General features: G+C 50.4%; 2 protein-coding genes across 5 annotated transcripts; both read left to right on the top strand.

The window, feature by feature from the left end:
- Positions 1-766: 766 nt before the first annotated feature.
- Positions 767-8416, top strand: STAG3 (STAG3 cohesin complex component; the record flags this gene model as incomplete). Its single annotated transcript, XM_064478666.1, is given in 9 exon segments — positions 767-868; positions 1378-1526; positions 1782-1910; positions 2009-2166; positions 5957-6131; positions 6361-6462; positions 6746-6824; positions 7667-7723; positions 8008-8416. Coding segments are annotated over 9 exon segments (960 nt in total), but the record flags the coding sequence as incomplete, so codon positions are not given.
- Positions 8417-13704: 5288 nt separating this feature from the next.
- On the top strand, positions 13705-15605 carry PVRIG (PVR related immunoglobulin domain containing). Of its 4 annotated transcripts, XM_031432572.2 has the most exons (5): positions 13705-14037; positions 14122-14472; positions 14614-14737; positions 14826-14886; positions 14991-15605. In XM_031432572.2, the coding sequence occupies exons 1-5, from the start codon at positions 13977-13979 to the stop codon at positions 15309-15311; spliced, it is 918 nt and encodes a 305-aa protein (XP_031288432.2). In that variant the 5' UTR covers positions 13705-13976; the 3' UTR covers positions 15312-15605. The 4 variants fall into 4 exon arrangements, with proteins under 4 accessions (XP_031288432.2, XP_031288430.1, XP_031288429.1 ...); XM_031432570.2 differs by having other exon boundaries at positions 14826-15605; XM_031432571.2 differs by having other exon boundaries at positions 13805-14472.
- Positions 15606-15835: the final 230 nt, after the last annotated feature.

Below are 15835 nucleotides of genomic sequence, written 5' to 3'. Positions count from 1 at the left end.
CAGGCTGAGCACAATCACGGCTGCAGACGCTGTAGCACTGCAGAAAAGAGTCTGGGGAAAACGATGGTTTTTAGGCTTAGAGAAGAAGTTGGGGGGAAGGACAATAGGGGTTTAGAATAAAGGGACAAAGAAAAGAGACTTAGTAGTAATAATTATGGAGAAAAAGCTGTTAGGAGGAAGAAACTCATTGGAGGGGAAGAATCATACTCTTGTCTAGAAATATTTTTTTTCTTTTCTCTGTGAACTTAGTCTATGGAATGGGGTAATGTAAGAAGGAAAAAAGGATGGAAGAGGGGTCAATCCTTACAAGTTACCTAGATATGTACCTTGGTTTTCTCAACCCACCATTGTGCTGATTTTTGTTTATCAAGTACCTGCTACCCCAGGCACTAAGGACACCTCAGTGAACAAAAGAGACAGCAGCTTCTGCCTCCTGGAGCTTCTGTTCTAGTGGGAGAGAGATAGCTCAGGCCTCAGCGTCGCGTGGCCGTGGGCGCTGGCAGGCTTGCTACCCTTCTTCTCCAAGAAATGGGCTCAGGACAGAGTTTCTTCCCCTATTTATTTGCCTAAGCTCCAGTGTCTTTTGAGCTTTGTGCCTACTGGCTAGAGTTGCGGTCTGCTGTGGCTTGTTTTGTGCTTAGATTCACGTTTTGCTACCTAAGACCCTTTTGGAAGAAGACACAATTAGGGCTGTGAAGAAAGAAACAAAACAGAAACCGTCTCTTCCTGTGGTCAGACATGGTCTTCTCCACTTCCTCTCTGTCAGTTCTACAGTGACTATGGTGACATTATCAAGGAAACATTGACTAGAGCGAGGCAGATGGACCGCAGCCACTGCTCCCGGGTCCTGCTGCTGAGCCTCCAGCAGGTACTCCCTGGGGCCTGGCGGGCCTCCGGCCTGTGGGCCCCTCTGCAGCCCAGACCCTGTGCCCGACCCCCAGCCCTTTGGAGCAGGAGATCCTTCCAAGCAGGAACTTTCTCATTTACTTTGACTCTTACTCTAGATGACAGTCTCTGTAACAAGTAGGCTGTGAAAAGTACTTTTTACGTGACCGGGCAGTTTCCACCCGCACCCCATGTCAGTCAGGACGTGGGAGCACCAACAATCAAGTGATAGGGAATCCCTGACCTTCTCCCAGTCTGTTCTTTCTCAGCCCCTTCAGCTACTACAGACATCTTTATTTGTTACAGAGCAGAGTGAAGTCTCTGCTGCAGGGGGTCAGGAGTAGGGTCAGAGTGTCCTAGGAGTAAGCAAGAGCGAAAATAGCAGGTGGCGTCCCAAGCCCTTCAGAATCTGGGCAGAGGAGGGGATGCTGTGCTTCCCTGTTTCTCCCTTGTCCCTCCCTTTCCCAAATGTGTCATGTCTCCTGGACACAGCTGTACACAGAACTGCTGCAGGAACAGGGGCCCCAGGGCCTGAATGAGTTTCCAGCCTTCAGCGAGATGAGGGACCTGGCCAGGAGGTTCGCCTTGAGCTTTGGACCCCAGCAGCTACAGAACCGTGACCTTGTGGTCGTGCTGCACAAGTAAGGAAGTATTGGTTGGAGGGCAGCATACTGGAATCTCCCTAAGAGGGCTGAGTCAGGCTGTGTACAGGGAGAGCTGGAGTGAGGTCTTGGAAGGAGGATAAGCATGTTGAGGAGCCGCAGTGGAGTTGGTGAACAGGTATCCTCTGGAGGGGCAGACTGGGCCTGGGGGAGGAAGCACTTGGACAGGATGCCTCAGCCCTGGGACAGAAGTGGGAAGGGACTATCTTCCTAAAATAATTCTGTTCAACCAAGGGAAGGCATCAAGTTCTCCTTGTCTGAGCTTCCTCCAGCTGGCTCCTCCGATCAGCCCCCAAATCTAGCATTCCTGGAGCTTCTTTCAGAGTTCTCCCCCCGACTTCTCCATCAAGACAAGCAGTTGCTGTAAGTTAGGGGTGGGTGGATAAAGATGTGGGTTAGGGAAGAAAGGTGTGATAAGGGCCTGTCACCATTTCAGCCTCTCCATCCCACTTCTTCCTTAGACTGTCCTACCTGGAGAAGTGTCTGCAGCGTGTCTCCCCAGATTCCAGCTGTACCTGGGGTCCAGTCACCACCTACCGCCACTCCCTCAGCCCTGTAGAGAACACGGCAGAGGCCAGCCCTCAGGGCTACCCCCGCTCCAAGAAGAGGCGCATCGAAGGTAAAGTGCTGTAGATGTGGGTATCAGGGTGCTCAGTGCTACTTCCCTGATCGGCACTACCTAGATAAGTAGCATATGGTCTTTTGCCTCCTTCAGACTCTTATTTTTGGTCAAATAAATATTTTATTGAGCACCTACTGTCATTAAGGGTACTCATTTTCTTCCAGGTTTGTCTAGCCAACTAACAATAGCAAACCTCTGAAAAATTAAATAGAAACTAATGATAAAACCAAAGCTTGAACTAAGAAATCTGTACATTTAGGATGTCCCTCGTTGACATTTTGCATTCTCTTATTTTCCAAATTTCACAGATTTTTGCACTACCTTCATGATTTTTTTGCCTTCAGATCATTGCCTGCCCTGTAATTTACCTAAGTTTTTTTCTTAAACGAATTTTCTTTTTTTTATATAGTCTCATCTTAAATAATAATAGCCTAGAAATCACAAGTTTGGTGCATTAGTTCGTGTTTTCTAGTGCACGAAATAAATATTAGTGGTCATTTCTCCTCCCCGTTCCCCCAGCCTAGGCAGTACTACTGATCCACTTCCTGTCTCTGCGGATGCCTGTTCTAGATGTTTCATATAACTGGAATCATACAGTGTGTGGCCTTGTGTGTCTTCTTTTACTTAGCAGGTTTTCAGGGTTCATCCATGCTTAGCATTTATCAGTACCTCATAAATTTCTACTGCCAAATAATATTCCATTGTATGGATATGCCATGTTTTATGTATCCATTCATCAGTTGATGGACATTTGGGTGGTTTCTGCTTTTAGACTACTGTGCATAATGCTGCTGTGAACATTGATGTATAAGTTTTTATGTGGACGTAGGTTTTCACTTTCTTTGAGATATACCTAGGAGTAAGACTGCTGGATCAGATGATAGCTCTGTAACTTTACGAGGAGCTGCCAAACTGTTTTCCAAAGTGCCTGCATCACTGTGCAGTCCCAGCAGCAAATGTGTAAGGTTATAGGGTTCCTCATACTTGGTGGTGGTGCACGTCCTTCCACGTGCTTGTTGCCTGTTCGTATATCTTCCTCAGAGAAATGTCTGTTCAGATCCTTTGCTCATTTAAAAATTGAGGGTTTTTTTTATTATTGAGTTGTGAGAGTTTTTTTTATGTATTCTAGATGTAAGTCCTTTATTAGATATGCAGAAATTTTCTCCCATTCTGTGGGTTATCTTTTTATTTTCTTGATGGTGTCCTTTGAAACACAGAAGTTCTTATTTTGATGAAATCCAACTTAATCTATTTTGTGGTGGTTGTTTGTGCTTTTGATGTCATATCTTAAGAAACCATTGCCTAATCCAAGGTCATAAAGGTTTATTCCTGTGTTTTCTTCCAAGAGTTTTCTAGTTTTAACTATTCCACTTAGGTCTGTGATCCATTTTGAGTTAATTTTGTATGTGGTGTGAGGTAGGTTGTGACTTCCTTTTAATGCCTTCTGTATACTATCTAAAATTACTCCTTATACCACCAGTAAACAATTAAATACTTGTTTATTAAGGACCTATTATATGCAAGCTACTGTGTTAGGGGTTCTGTGGCCATGAAGGATACTTAAGCAGCTTACCATATAATAGGAAAGAAAGAAAATAGATTTCTAGAAAATGTGAATTATAAAGTCACCAACATGTGGTAACTTGAGGATTTGAGAGGATTTGACAGGTGAATGCAATAGAATTCAGGGAAGGAAAGTATCATTTTTAAGTTTAGTTGATATATGAAAGCTTTATCAAGAAGATGGAATTTAAGCTGGTGCTTGAAAAATGGGTAAGATTTCTGTAAGCTGAATAGAGGAAGAATGAGTATCACAGGCTAGCAGAATAGCCAAGAAAAACATAGAAGGATGGTAAGTGTTCGCCAAAGCACATAGATACATAGATTGATTTGCCTAAAACAGAGGGTTTGTAAAGGCAGGATAAAGCTGCCGAGCTAGGTCCCGTCATTCATTCAGCAGATACTTACTGAGCACCTTGTCCTTACCTGTGCTGGGAATACAGCAGTGAACTTTCTTTAGAAGAATGTCAGATAGTGACATGTGCTGTGGTGGAGAAGCATGGGAGAGAATGAGAACGTGCTGGTGAGGTGTGGGGATTGCAGGCTTATGAAGAGTGATCAGGGAGAGCCTGGCAGAGGACATGAATGTGAGAGGAAAACTGAAGGAAGTGGGGGTGCCTGGTGTACATCAGAGTAACAGATGGGAGAGCGCGGCCAGTCATAGTAGAGACGTGTTTGGCATGTTCAAGGAACAGCAAAGAAGGCCAGTATTGCTGAGTGGAGATTGTGTAGGATATGAGACCAGGGAGGTCGTAGGAGTCCAGAGCATGTCAGGCAGAAGGAAGGGTCTGGCTTTTACTCAGAGTGAAATGGGTAAACATTGGGGGATTTGAGCAGAGGAGTGACAGGATCTGCCTTATATTTTAAGGGGATTTTTCTGGCTGCTGTGTTGATAACTGACTGTAGGAGGGGCAGGGGTTGAAGCCAAGGGACTGGTGAGGAGGCTGCTGTAGGGGCCCAGAAAAGAGATGAGAGTGAGTGAACCAGTGAGCAACAGAGATGATAAGTGGCCAGATTCTAGGTGTGTTTCCAAGATGTCACTCTAATGGGACCTCCTGGCAAAGCGGATGTAAGACAGAGAGGATTTGAGGATGACTCCCAGGATTTTGGCCTAACAGTTGGAAGGATGGAGTTGATAGCAACCGAGATGGGAAGGCTGTGTGTGGGCAGAGAGAAGATCAGGGCTCTGGCATTACCCATGTTACTACAGGTGGTGTTGGATGGACAGCTGGGGAGGAACCTGGAGTTCAGGGGGAGGGAGAAGCTTGAGATACATGTGGGAGTTGGTATTTCAAGCTGTGGACCTGAGTGGCTGAGGACACCAGTGCGGATGGAGACAAGGAGGGGCCCCAGGGCTGAACCCCTGGACGTTACATGAGTAACAATAGGCTGCGGAGATTAGAAGGAGCCACGTGGGGGCCCAGGCTTTCTTCTGTGCGGACACAGGCTCCTGGGTGTGGCCCCTCCCGGTTTCCCCAGCCCTCTGCTTTTAAGCCAGTAGCAGCTCACTTGCTGGTTACTGATGTCATGGCCATGGGGAGGGAGGCTAATGGGGGTGTGAATATATGGTTGACAAATACCGATATGTTTAAAATTGTATCACCTGGGTCTTCTAAGGCATTTGAGGGCTCTTTCTCCCCCTCTGCCTTCTTAGATCTCTGCTGGAGAGTTACTCATCATTTTGGGCCCCAGGTCTTCCACTTATCCTTCATATTAGAACTATGCTGATGTTGCAATTCTGGCTTTTAGAAAGTTCTCTCTCCCATTTTTATGTTTCTCTCTAGCTCTCATGCTTCCTCCCTAGTTTCACGTCCCAAAACTTGCCGTTTTAAGGTTTTTCTCACTGTAGAAATCTTGAATGAATAGGATGTCACTTGTCTTCATTGATTAACCAAGACCTCAGTCTTAGGGAATTTAATCTGCTCTCACATTCATGTTTGTATGTTACTGTTTATCTGTGGAATGTATATTTATATCTCTTTCCATCTTGTTTTCTAAGCTGTGTAGTGAGTTTTTCTTGGACAAGTCCTAGATACAATTCAGTAAGCCTTACTTTTTAGTATGTAGGGCTGTGCTCATGTTTTAGTGATAATGTACTGAGCCATCTAGATTTTCTATTCTCTTCTTCCTTAATGCTCCCTTATCAAATCCTGAGCAGGTCTTGAAAAACTAAAAGCATCTGTGGGAGTACCTGGTCTACAGTTAATGTGTCTCTGCTGCCTTGCAGGCCCCTCCAGGCAGCACAGAGAGGACATCTCTTCATCCCAGGAGGAAAGCCTACGGCTGAACAGTATCCCACCCACACCCACCCTCACCTCAACAGCTGTGAAGAGTAGGCAGCCCCTGGTGGGGCTGGAAGAGATGGAAGAAGAAGGTGGCTCAGAATTGGCGTTTACCCAAGGGTGCGGCCCCAGGAGAGTCCGGCTGTGTCTTGCCATTTCTGTTGTGTAGTTCCCTCCCATAGCACCCCCTCATTTTGAGGTTCTTCTCTGGTCCTCTTCCCTTTTTTTAGCTTTATGTTTTCTCTTTTTCCATACTAAGCTTTTTGCTAGGTTTAATGCTGGCCACTCTACCTCCTCTTTTTACCCTTTACTTCTACCTCCGTCACTGATCCTGCTTCATTCCCAACAGCCAGCCCCGTTTAGGCACTCGGAGGTCAAGGTCCTCAAGTCCACAGCATTTCCAGACTCCAGTCAACGCGTCAGGTCCTGGTCTGGGCAACCGGCTGACCCGGTGAGCTTTTCTCATCATCTTCTGTCTTCACTTCTGAGCTGTCACCTACAGTGAGGGGATTCCCCTCTTATCCAGGGCTTCTGTGCTGCTGCTCTTTGGACTCGGTGTAACCACAGAACACTTCCTTCCAGTGTAGTGTGGAATCCTAGTATGTGAAACTGATTTAAGTGGAGCTGCTGTGATTGAAGCAGGAGTGGAAACCGGGACCCCTGCTCCCCCGGGGTGCCTCTGAGACACCCTCAGGGTCCTTGAAAATCTCTATACTCTTTGCCACTGCTTCTAGACTCAGCCTGATGGAGGAGGACGAAGAAGAGCTAGAAATTCAGGATGAGTCAAGTGAAGAGTGGCAAGGCACAGGCAAGGTGAGCGGACCCATTCCCTTGCCTTCTCCCTCTAGAACTAGAAGCAGATGTGAGGGAGAGAAACGAGAGTGATTCTTCTCTGTCAGTCCTGATGGTCCACTGTCCCTGGAAGTTGCCCAGGGCGTTTTGAAAGAATCACTGAGTAACACGCGCACGCACACAGGCACACCCCACCTTCCCTCCTCTCTCCTCAGAAGGCAGCCCTAGTCCCTGTTCCTCCATTCACTCCCTTTTCTACCCTGGGCTGCCTGCTTCCCGGGAGGAAGTGGGAAAAGCATGGAAGGTGAGTGCGGCGACCTGAGCACCCTCGGCTCCACCACTTGTCAGGTTATCTCCTTCACCCCCTCAGCCTCCTCCTCTTCAAAATGGACCTTTTCCAGGAAACACACAGTGAAGGCACCTTATAAACAGAAAAGGGTTGTATGTCTGCTGCTTTTCTTCTTTCTCTGCTCTGTGAGGAGGGAGGGAGGACATAGGGGAGTGAATGTCTTGTGCTCCAAGGGAAAACCAGATAGCAACATGTTCAATCCAGAGACTGGACAGCAAGGCCTCTATTAAAGTAATCTTTCCTAAAGTCCTCTCAGGAAAAATCCCATCTCTGCTTCCAAAATGGAATGAATTTAAGGGTCTCAGTTAGCAGGCCAGGAGAGGAGGCGCTTCTCTGACAAGGCCTGACGCTGCTGCCCACCCTGACTCTGCTCCTCTTCCCCACCTGGCTGCTTCCGAGACCTTCCGCAACCCTTGAGCTTGTCACATGAGACTGGAAAGGGACCTTTGTTATTGTTTGTATGTGATGGGAGTGGGGAGGGACCTTTCTGAGTCCTGACCCTATTCTCTTGCAGTCTTCCCCCAGCGAGCACGGGCTGGACCTCTTAGATTCTACAGAGCTGAACATTGAGGTGAGCATCCCCAAAACAGACTGTGGAAGGCACGTTAAGAGAAGTTGTGCACCCTCGGGAGATGCTGGCAGGTAACCTGTGTGCCTGTCAAACAGATGGAAAGAAAGGCCATGGCCCCTGCGCTTGGCCTGCCATCTCAGCCACCTCAGGGCTTTCAGAGTAGCAGGCAGGGTGGGGGTGGGGGTGCAGGAGAATGAGCATTGTCATCTGGAGGACCATACAGTCATCTCTTTGTCCTTTGGTCTGTTCTTACATCTGTTTTCCTTTCATCTTTCTCATTACAGGATTTCTGACATGACCCTGTGTCCCTCCCCACCTCCACGACATGAGCACCTGGAAAAGGCCAACAGGAGATAGAGTAAAAGGAATCATTATTTCCCCACCCTTGGTCTCTGAAGGGAAGGAGAGGTGGGCTTTGCCTTTTTAAGCTAACCTTTCTTGGAAGATGTTGAGATAGAGAAGCCATAAACTTCCTGTCCTTCGGATGCACTGTGGCTCTGTTCCCCTGTTTTGAGCAGAGTGCCTATTTTCTGCTGTTTGGAGGGGTGGGGACTTCACTTCAGTACTGGAGAACGGCACTGCTTGCCTATGTTGGAATGGAAGGAGCTGGATAGCTTTTCTGTATTTTGTGGACTGTCTTTCCTAGCCTTTTTTGTGCCCTACTGATTAGCTCAATAAACACATTTGAGTCAGTCCCAGGGTGTGGCTGAGATTGTTAAACTGACGGAGGTCAGGATCTGTGCTGGTGTCTTCAGCCCTCTGGCAAGCTCCATGGCCCAGTGAATAGATGCTTTATATGCTGGATCTCAAGGATGTGGTGCTTAGTAACTGAGAAGCTGGCTTCCTTTGAGTAGTTTATTTAGTGGAAGACGGTTTATGCTGAAGAGGAAATGTAGGTAGCACCCTGATTAGCTGGAAGGTGGGCCTGCCTCATCACCTGCACTGAGACCAGGCCAGTCCACTTATCTTGGCAGCCTTCACCCAAGGTTTCTTTCTAGGGGTAATTTCATGCCCTCATCCTAAAACATCTGTCATAATTTGAACTTTTATAGATTCTCAGATATCTTAGTTGGGAGGAAACTTAGATGTTATTCTGAAGTCCAGCCCCAAATCCAGAGTCCTGACACCACCTTCTCCTTCATCCTTGCCTTCCCCAGCTAGTTCCTCACCATGTCCTGGCTACTCGTTCTCCCCAAGGAGCAAGGGTTCTGAGCCCCACATCTGGCTCCCCAGCCAGTGAGAAGATGATTCCCCCAGAATGTTTGACTTTGAAGGCCAATGGGTCTTACTTTCAGGAGACCCAGAGCGCTGGGGGAAATGGAGACTCCACTCTTAAAGAGTGTGCACAAAATTTCACATGGGGCCCAGGGAACAAGCAGTGATTTGAAAGAATCCTGAGTCAGACCCACCTGTTGATCTTGAAGAGTCTGCTAGAGAGGCAGGCGGTGTAACTGGAGCTCACCCTGGGGACATGAATACTGTCAGCAACCATTTTTGGTGCTTGTTCTACCACATGGATCCTGGTGCTGGCAAGTATAATTTTGGAATCCTCTCTTCTAGGTCAGCCTCGGGACCTCGCCTCATCACTACCCCCACCCCCACCACCTGTAGGCACCAGTCCTGGGATGCCTCAGGCCAAGCAACGAGCCAGGGCTCTGGCGGGCCCTGGGGCTGGTGTACACCTGCTGGTGTGTTAGTTGGGTCCTGACAAAGAAGCTGTGAGGGTGTGGTGGTCCTGGGGCTGGTGTCCACCCACTGGTGGGCCAGGCTGGCATCCAAGATAGCCCCACATACCAGCAGGTAGGCTGCCTTGAGACCCTGAGTCCACAGCCACATCTGGACATAGCCTTGTCCACCAGAGGGCACAGGACCTGGCCTCACCTCACACACCAGACCACCCAGCTCTGCCCACATCAGCAGGCACCAGCCCCAGGACACCCTGGGCTCTGGTCCATGTACCAGTTAGCCAGCACTGGCCTCAGGACTGACCTAACATCAGTGGACAGGTACCAGCCCCACCTACCAGCAGGTGGATATCAGCCCCAGGACTGCCACAGCCCCACAGCCTGCTGTGGCAGGACACAGCCCACCCACCAGCAGGCAGGCATCAGCCTGGGGATCCCCCAGGCCCTGCCCTTGCCCACCACCATGCCAACTCCAGCTTTGGGATACCTTGGGCCCTGTAGCCAGAGACCCTGGGATCCAGCAGCATCCATTAGCAGACTGACAACTTCAGGGCCCAGGGCCCTGTAGTCAGAGACCCCAGGACCCAGCTCCACACACCAGTGCAGCACTAGCCCTAGGACCCCAGGGGCCTCCCTGGGTCCCGACTCCCACTAGCAGGCCAACAGCAGCTCTGAGATCCCTTTGACTCCTCAGCCAGCTGCCCTGGGATCCAGCCCCACTCAGCAGACCAGCTTTGTGACAGCCTGGAACCTGGAGCCATCTGAGTCAGGAAGCAGCCCCACCCATGAGCAGGCTGACGCTGGATCCAGTCATTCTGGACTCACAACCACCTCAGAATCTGGCTCAGACCACTACTGAACCAGCGCTAATCCCAGGACCACCCAGGGTTCCACAACCCGCTGCCTTGGGATCTGGCCCTGCCAACTGGTTGGCTGGCAGCCTCTGGACACGGCAGGGCCTAGGAGCCAACTGGACTGGGGGCCAGCTATACTTACCAGATTGCCCATAGTAATCGGCCTGCCTCAACAGAGGAACCCATGCAACCCACATGGGGGTACCCCTAGAGCATACAGCCCTGGTGACCAGCGGGGAGCATGCTGCTAAGATGTATAGGATGTCTCCTACAAAACACCACTTCTCCACCATCAGGAAATGCAGTCAGCCTACCAGATACATAGGGAAAAACAGCAAATTAGGCAAAACAAGGTGACAGAGGAATGTGTTTCAAATGAAGGAACAAGATAAAGCACCAGAAGAACTAAGTGAAGTGAGGATAGGCAATATGCTAACTAAAGAGTTGACAGTAATGGACGTAAAGATGATCAAAGAACTTGGGAGAAGAATGGATGAATGGAGTGAGAAGTTAGTTTTTAACAAAGTTAGAAAATACAAAGAGGAACCCAGCAGAGATGAAGACTACAATAACTGAAATGAAAAATGCACTAGAAGGAATCAACAGTAGATTAAATAATATAGGGGAACAGATAAGTGAGCTTGGAAGACCGTGGTGTAAACCACTGCAGCTGAACAGAGAAAAGCAAAAGAATAAAAAGAAATAAGAACAGTTTAAGAGACCGCCAGGAAAACACTGAGCATCCTAACATTTGCATTATAGAGGTCCCAGAGAGAGGAGAGAGAAAAAGCGGGCAGGGAACACATTTGAAGACATAATAGCTGAAAACTTCCATAATCCAGGAAAGGAGACAGACATGCAGATCCAGGAAGCAGAGTCCCAAAGAGGACCACACCAAGACATGTAATTAAAATAGCAAAAAATTAAAGCTAAAAAGTGAATATTAAAAGCAGTAAGGGAAAAAGTAACAAGGTACGCACGAGGGAACCCTCATGAGACTATCAGCTGACTTCAGCAGAAACTGCAGGCCATTAAGGGAGTGGCATGGTACGGTGAGCAAAGGGAAAAACTTGCGGCTAAGAACACTCTACCTAGTAAGGTGTGCATTCAGATTTGACAGATAAAAGTTTTACAGACAAGCAAAAGCTGAAGGAGTTCAGCACCACCAAACCAGCTTTATAAGAAATGTTAAAGGGACTTATCTAAGAAAAAAAGGCCACTATTAGAAATACAAAAATTACAAAAGGAAAACGCTCAGTGGTAAAGGCAAATATACAGGAATGGTACATTAACCACTTACAAGCCTGTGGGAAGGTTAAAAGACAAAAGTAGTAAAATCATCTATATCTGCAATAAGTGGTTAAGGGATGCACAAAAGGAAGCTATAAAATACGATGTAAAAACAGTGATTATGGGGGGGTAGTAAAAATGCAGGGTTGTTAAATGCATTTGAAATTGAGAGATCAGCAATTTAAAATAGTCACATGTATATAGATTTCTCTATATAAGCCTCATGATAACAACAAACCAAAAATCTATAACAGATATACAACAAATAGGAATTCAAACATAACACTAAAGATAGTCAACTCACAAGGGTATCGAACACGAGAAAGGAATAAAAGAATTACAGAAACAACAAGAAAACAAGTCTGGCAATAAGTGCACTCCCATCAGTAATTACTTTAAATGTAAATGGACTAAATGCTTCAATCAAGAGACACACTGGTTGAATGGATAAAAAAATAAGACCCATACCTATGTTGCCTACAAGAGACTCACTCCGGATCTAAAGACACACAGAGACTAAAAGTGAGGGGATGGAAAAAGGTACTTCATGCAAATGGAAATCAAAAGAAATCTGGGGTAGCAATACTTACATGAGACAAAATAGGCTTTAAAACAAAGGCTGGAGGTGGGGCCTCTAATGGCAGCTTCTGGAGTTAATTATATGGACACTAAGGTAAGGGGTACGTGGACCCTTCACCCCTCAGATGTGACTGCTCTGCACTGTTGTTCACGCTGGTTATTTGTGCCCCTGTCTGTGTAGGGAGACACCCCACAGTGTGGGTTCACACCCCCCCCATAGAGCTCAGTTCCCGTGCAGTGTTTACTCCAGGGTTACCAGCACCACTGGGGAGCAGGCCGTGTGAACGGTTCCGTGATCGTGGGGCCTACACTGTGGGGTAAATAATGTGTGTGAGCAATTTAACAGGAGCCATTCTAGTCCGTGCCTTCTGAATAGTATAAAAGCTAGAGGGAAGCTCTTCTGATTTGAAAACCCTCATCCCATTCACAGGAAGTAGCCCAGGTCCTTGAAAAATGAGTAGAGAGTGAGTGAAGATCTAACGTACATCCTTACAGTTTCACTTGTGTCTTCCTTCTTAAAAATATCAACAACAAAAAACAAAAACAGAAAAACCCGAAGGCGGAACAAAGGCTGGCCTGAGAGCAGGGCAGGGGGCAGTGAAGAGACCGGCCTGGAGGCCGTGCTAATCCAGGCTCTCAGGTGTGGTTGGGCTAATGCCATGGGATTAGACAGGATTATACGGAGATGGGCACGTGGATCGGGCAGGCCTCAGTGACCACAGCCCGGGGGTCGGGCCACCTCTCTGTTTTCACCACACCCTGGGCAAGAATCCTCAACACCGACCTGTGGCTCTGGCCTGGAGCTCACCAAGCTCCTCTCAGCCCAGAGGCAAGCTCAGCACGGGGTACGACAGGACACAAAGCATTCTGATCCCTTGTCACTGCTGATGGCAGCATCCTGGTCGGTTTGCGTTCAGTAAATGAACATAGCTGGGAAAGCAATTTGGAGCAACACTTGGTGGGGCACGACGGCTCGAGTCCAAGAGTTGGCGGCGGGAGCGGGAAGAAGCTCAGGCGGTGGCTGGGAAGCCTTCAGTTTCCTGATGGGCCAGAGATGAGGGAAGAGTCCCAGATGACTGTGCCTTGGGCCTGAGCAGCTGGAAACCCTCGGCCTTCAGCTGGGGGGACAGGGCTGCCGATGGGGCAGAGTTCAGTTTGGGGCACGTTGACAGGCATCCGGGAGAAGGTGCTCAGTGGGACAGCTGGAGTTAGAGGTGGGAGTTCAGGAGGGAGGTCTGGGCTGGGATTCGACATGGGACTGGTGGGCACCTAGGTGTGTGGATGGCCGCTTCAGGTGTCCTCAAGAGGCAAGTGACAGTCAAGTGGTGCCTGGCTCCTAGGCAGTCCCCCCTGGTTCTTCTGCTTACAGGTCTTCCTCTTCCCAAGTGCCACACATTCCCCACCCCTTAGCTGGGCGAGAGCCTTCTTCTTAAGGAGAAACCAGGGCCCCTCCCTCCCACGGGAAGGACATTCCTCTCACGTCCCCGAAACACCTCTTCCCTCCCCCTCCTTACCCTTCCCCAGGCCCTGGCCTGCCCGGGGCTGTTACCCACAGACAGGGTGGGGAAGGGGGCCTGAGCTGCCGCCCTGCTCGCCCTGAAGCACAGCGTGGGTGGGGACAGGGAAAACCTGTCACTGTCACTCTGTCTCTTGAGGGCCTGAGGTCCACGCCCCTGTTCACCGCACTGAGGCAATCTGAGAGAAGGAAGTGGGGCAGATTTGTGGAGAGCACTGAGCAGCGGCTTCCAGGGCCAGCTCACACGTAAAAGCTTCCTGCGATGAGAACGGAAACACAAGTGCTGTCCCCACCTCGGCAGCCCCCAGAGCTGGGGCCCGAGGGAAGCCATGGACAGGCCCCGGGCCCTGGGCCTGCTCTTGGCGCTGCTGACTCTCTGCATCACGGCTGGTGAGTGGGGGCCTGCGGAGAAGCAGAGGCCACGGGGGCGGATGGAGAACCCGCCTGGGCCCTTCCTATGCCTGTGCCCCACAGGGACCCCTGAGGTGTGGGTGCAAGTTCAGATGGAGGCCACCGAGTCCCCGTCCTTCACCGTCCGCTGTGGATTCCTGGGATCTGGCTCTATATCCCTGGTGACTGTGAGCTACGGGGGCCCCGATGGTGCTGGAGGAACCATGCTGGCGGTGTTGCACCCAGAATTCGGCACCCAGCACTGGGCCCCTGCCTGCCAGGCCCACTGGGAAACCAGAACCAGCATCTCCCTCACCCTGGAAGGGTCTGAGGGGAGAAGCTCCAGTCCCAACACCACCTTCTGCTGCAAGTTTACTTCCTTCCCCGAGGGTTTCCAGGAGGCCTGTGGGAACCTCTCCCTCAGCACAGACCAAGGTGGGGTTCAGGAGGGGAGGGCACCCAGGGAGGACAGGGAGGGATGCAGGGACGCGGGGGTACCAGCTGTTTGTCTGCCGTGTGTGTGTGTGTGTGTGTGTGTGTGTTTGTGTGTGTCTCTCTCTCTCTCTCTCTGCACAGGGCTCCCTGCTCCAACGCCAGCCCCCATGCTGCGGGCCGACCTGGCTGGGATCTTGGGGGTCTCGGGGGTCCTCTTCTTTGGCTGCATCTGCCTCCTCTACCTCCTGTATCGACAAAGGCACTGGTGAGACCCAGCCCCTGTCGGGCCCACCCAAATCCCCACAGCACTCGCGGTCACTGCTTTGCTTCTGAACATCCTAACTCTCTCCCAGGTCTATCATGAAGCTTCAGCCACCCAGACACAGGGGCCCCCAGACACAGAGGCCAGCAAGCGTGAGGATCAGGGGGTCGTTTTGGAGAGGGGAGCGGAGCGGGCGGGAGCTGGGACGCCGTGAGGCCGAGCCTCACTTGGATCTCCTTCCGCGTCACCCCTGCAGGCAGCCGGCCAAGCCTCCCGGACCTCTCTCCACGTCCCCTACGCCACCATCAACACCAACTACTTCTGCCCAGAAACTCTGGCCCGGGTCCTCCCGCCCCAGCCACTGCGCGGGTGGGCGCCGCCCCCCACCCGCGCGGTGCGCCGCCCCCAGAGCGCCGCCCCCTGGGCGCCACTGGCCACCTCTGCGCGCGGCAGCTTCGTCTTGGTCGAGAACGGACTCTATGCTCCGGCAGAAAGGAGGCCTCTCCACGCCGGCCCCTACCTCCTCCCTCACCCTCTTGGGCGCAGAGCCATGGAGGGTCGTTTAGGAGTTCGATAAGAGGGACCCTAAGTCCACGCCGCCTTTCTCCCCTCCCGGACGCCTGGGATCCCCTTCTGTTTGGTGTGTGTCCTGGGTGCCCACCGTCTTTGCACATCTTGCTTTATTCCAGTAAGTGTCTTCACGCGTACCGGGCCCGGGCCCACTTGCCGCGGATGTGGTCAGCACGTGGGTACGTGTGGGCGCAGGTGTGTATGTGAGATGACAAACCCCATCTCAGGTTGTTTCCTGTTTTCGAGTCCCCAACCCTCCCAGGTGAGGTCAAAACTAAGTAAAGAAAAATGATTTCTCTCACCTGGGCCTTTTCTTTGGGGGGTTTAAGAGGTTAGAGGCAGTTTGAACCCCGGGGAGGCAGGACCAAGTTAGAACTGAAGGGAGAGGGGAGGCCTCAGCAGGGGATCTCTCTCCCCTGCCCTGACCTGGGGACGGGGGACTTCTGGCCCTGCAGACCTTGCTGAGGGACACCAGGTGGAAAGATAGGGTCGGGGGTTTGGTGGCCCCCAGGCAGGACTGTCCATACTCAA

Source organism: Camelus dromedarius, chromosome 24 (assembly GCF_036321535.1).
Source record: "Camelus dromedarius isolate mCamDro1 chromosome 24, mCamDro1.pat, whole genome shotgun sequence".
In the NCBI taxonomy this organism is placed as follows: domain Eukaryota; kingdom Metazoa; phylum Chordata; class Mammalia; order Artiodactyla; family Camelidae; genus Camelus; species Camelus dromedarius.
The sequence above is the reverse complement of the archived record's forward strand: the minus strand, read 5'-3'. Positions and strand labels throughout refer to the sequence as shown.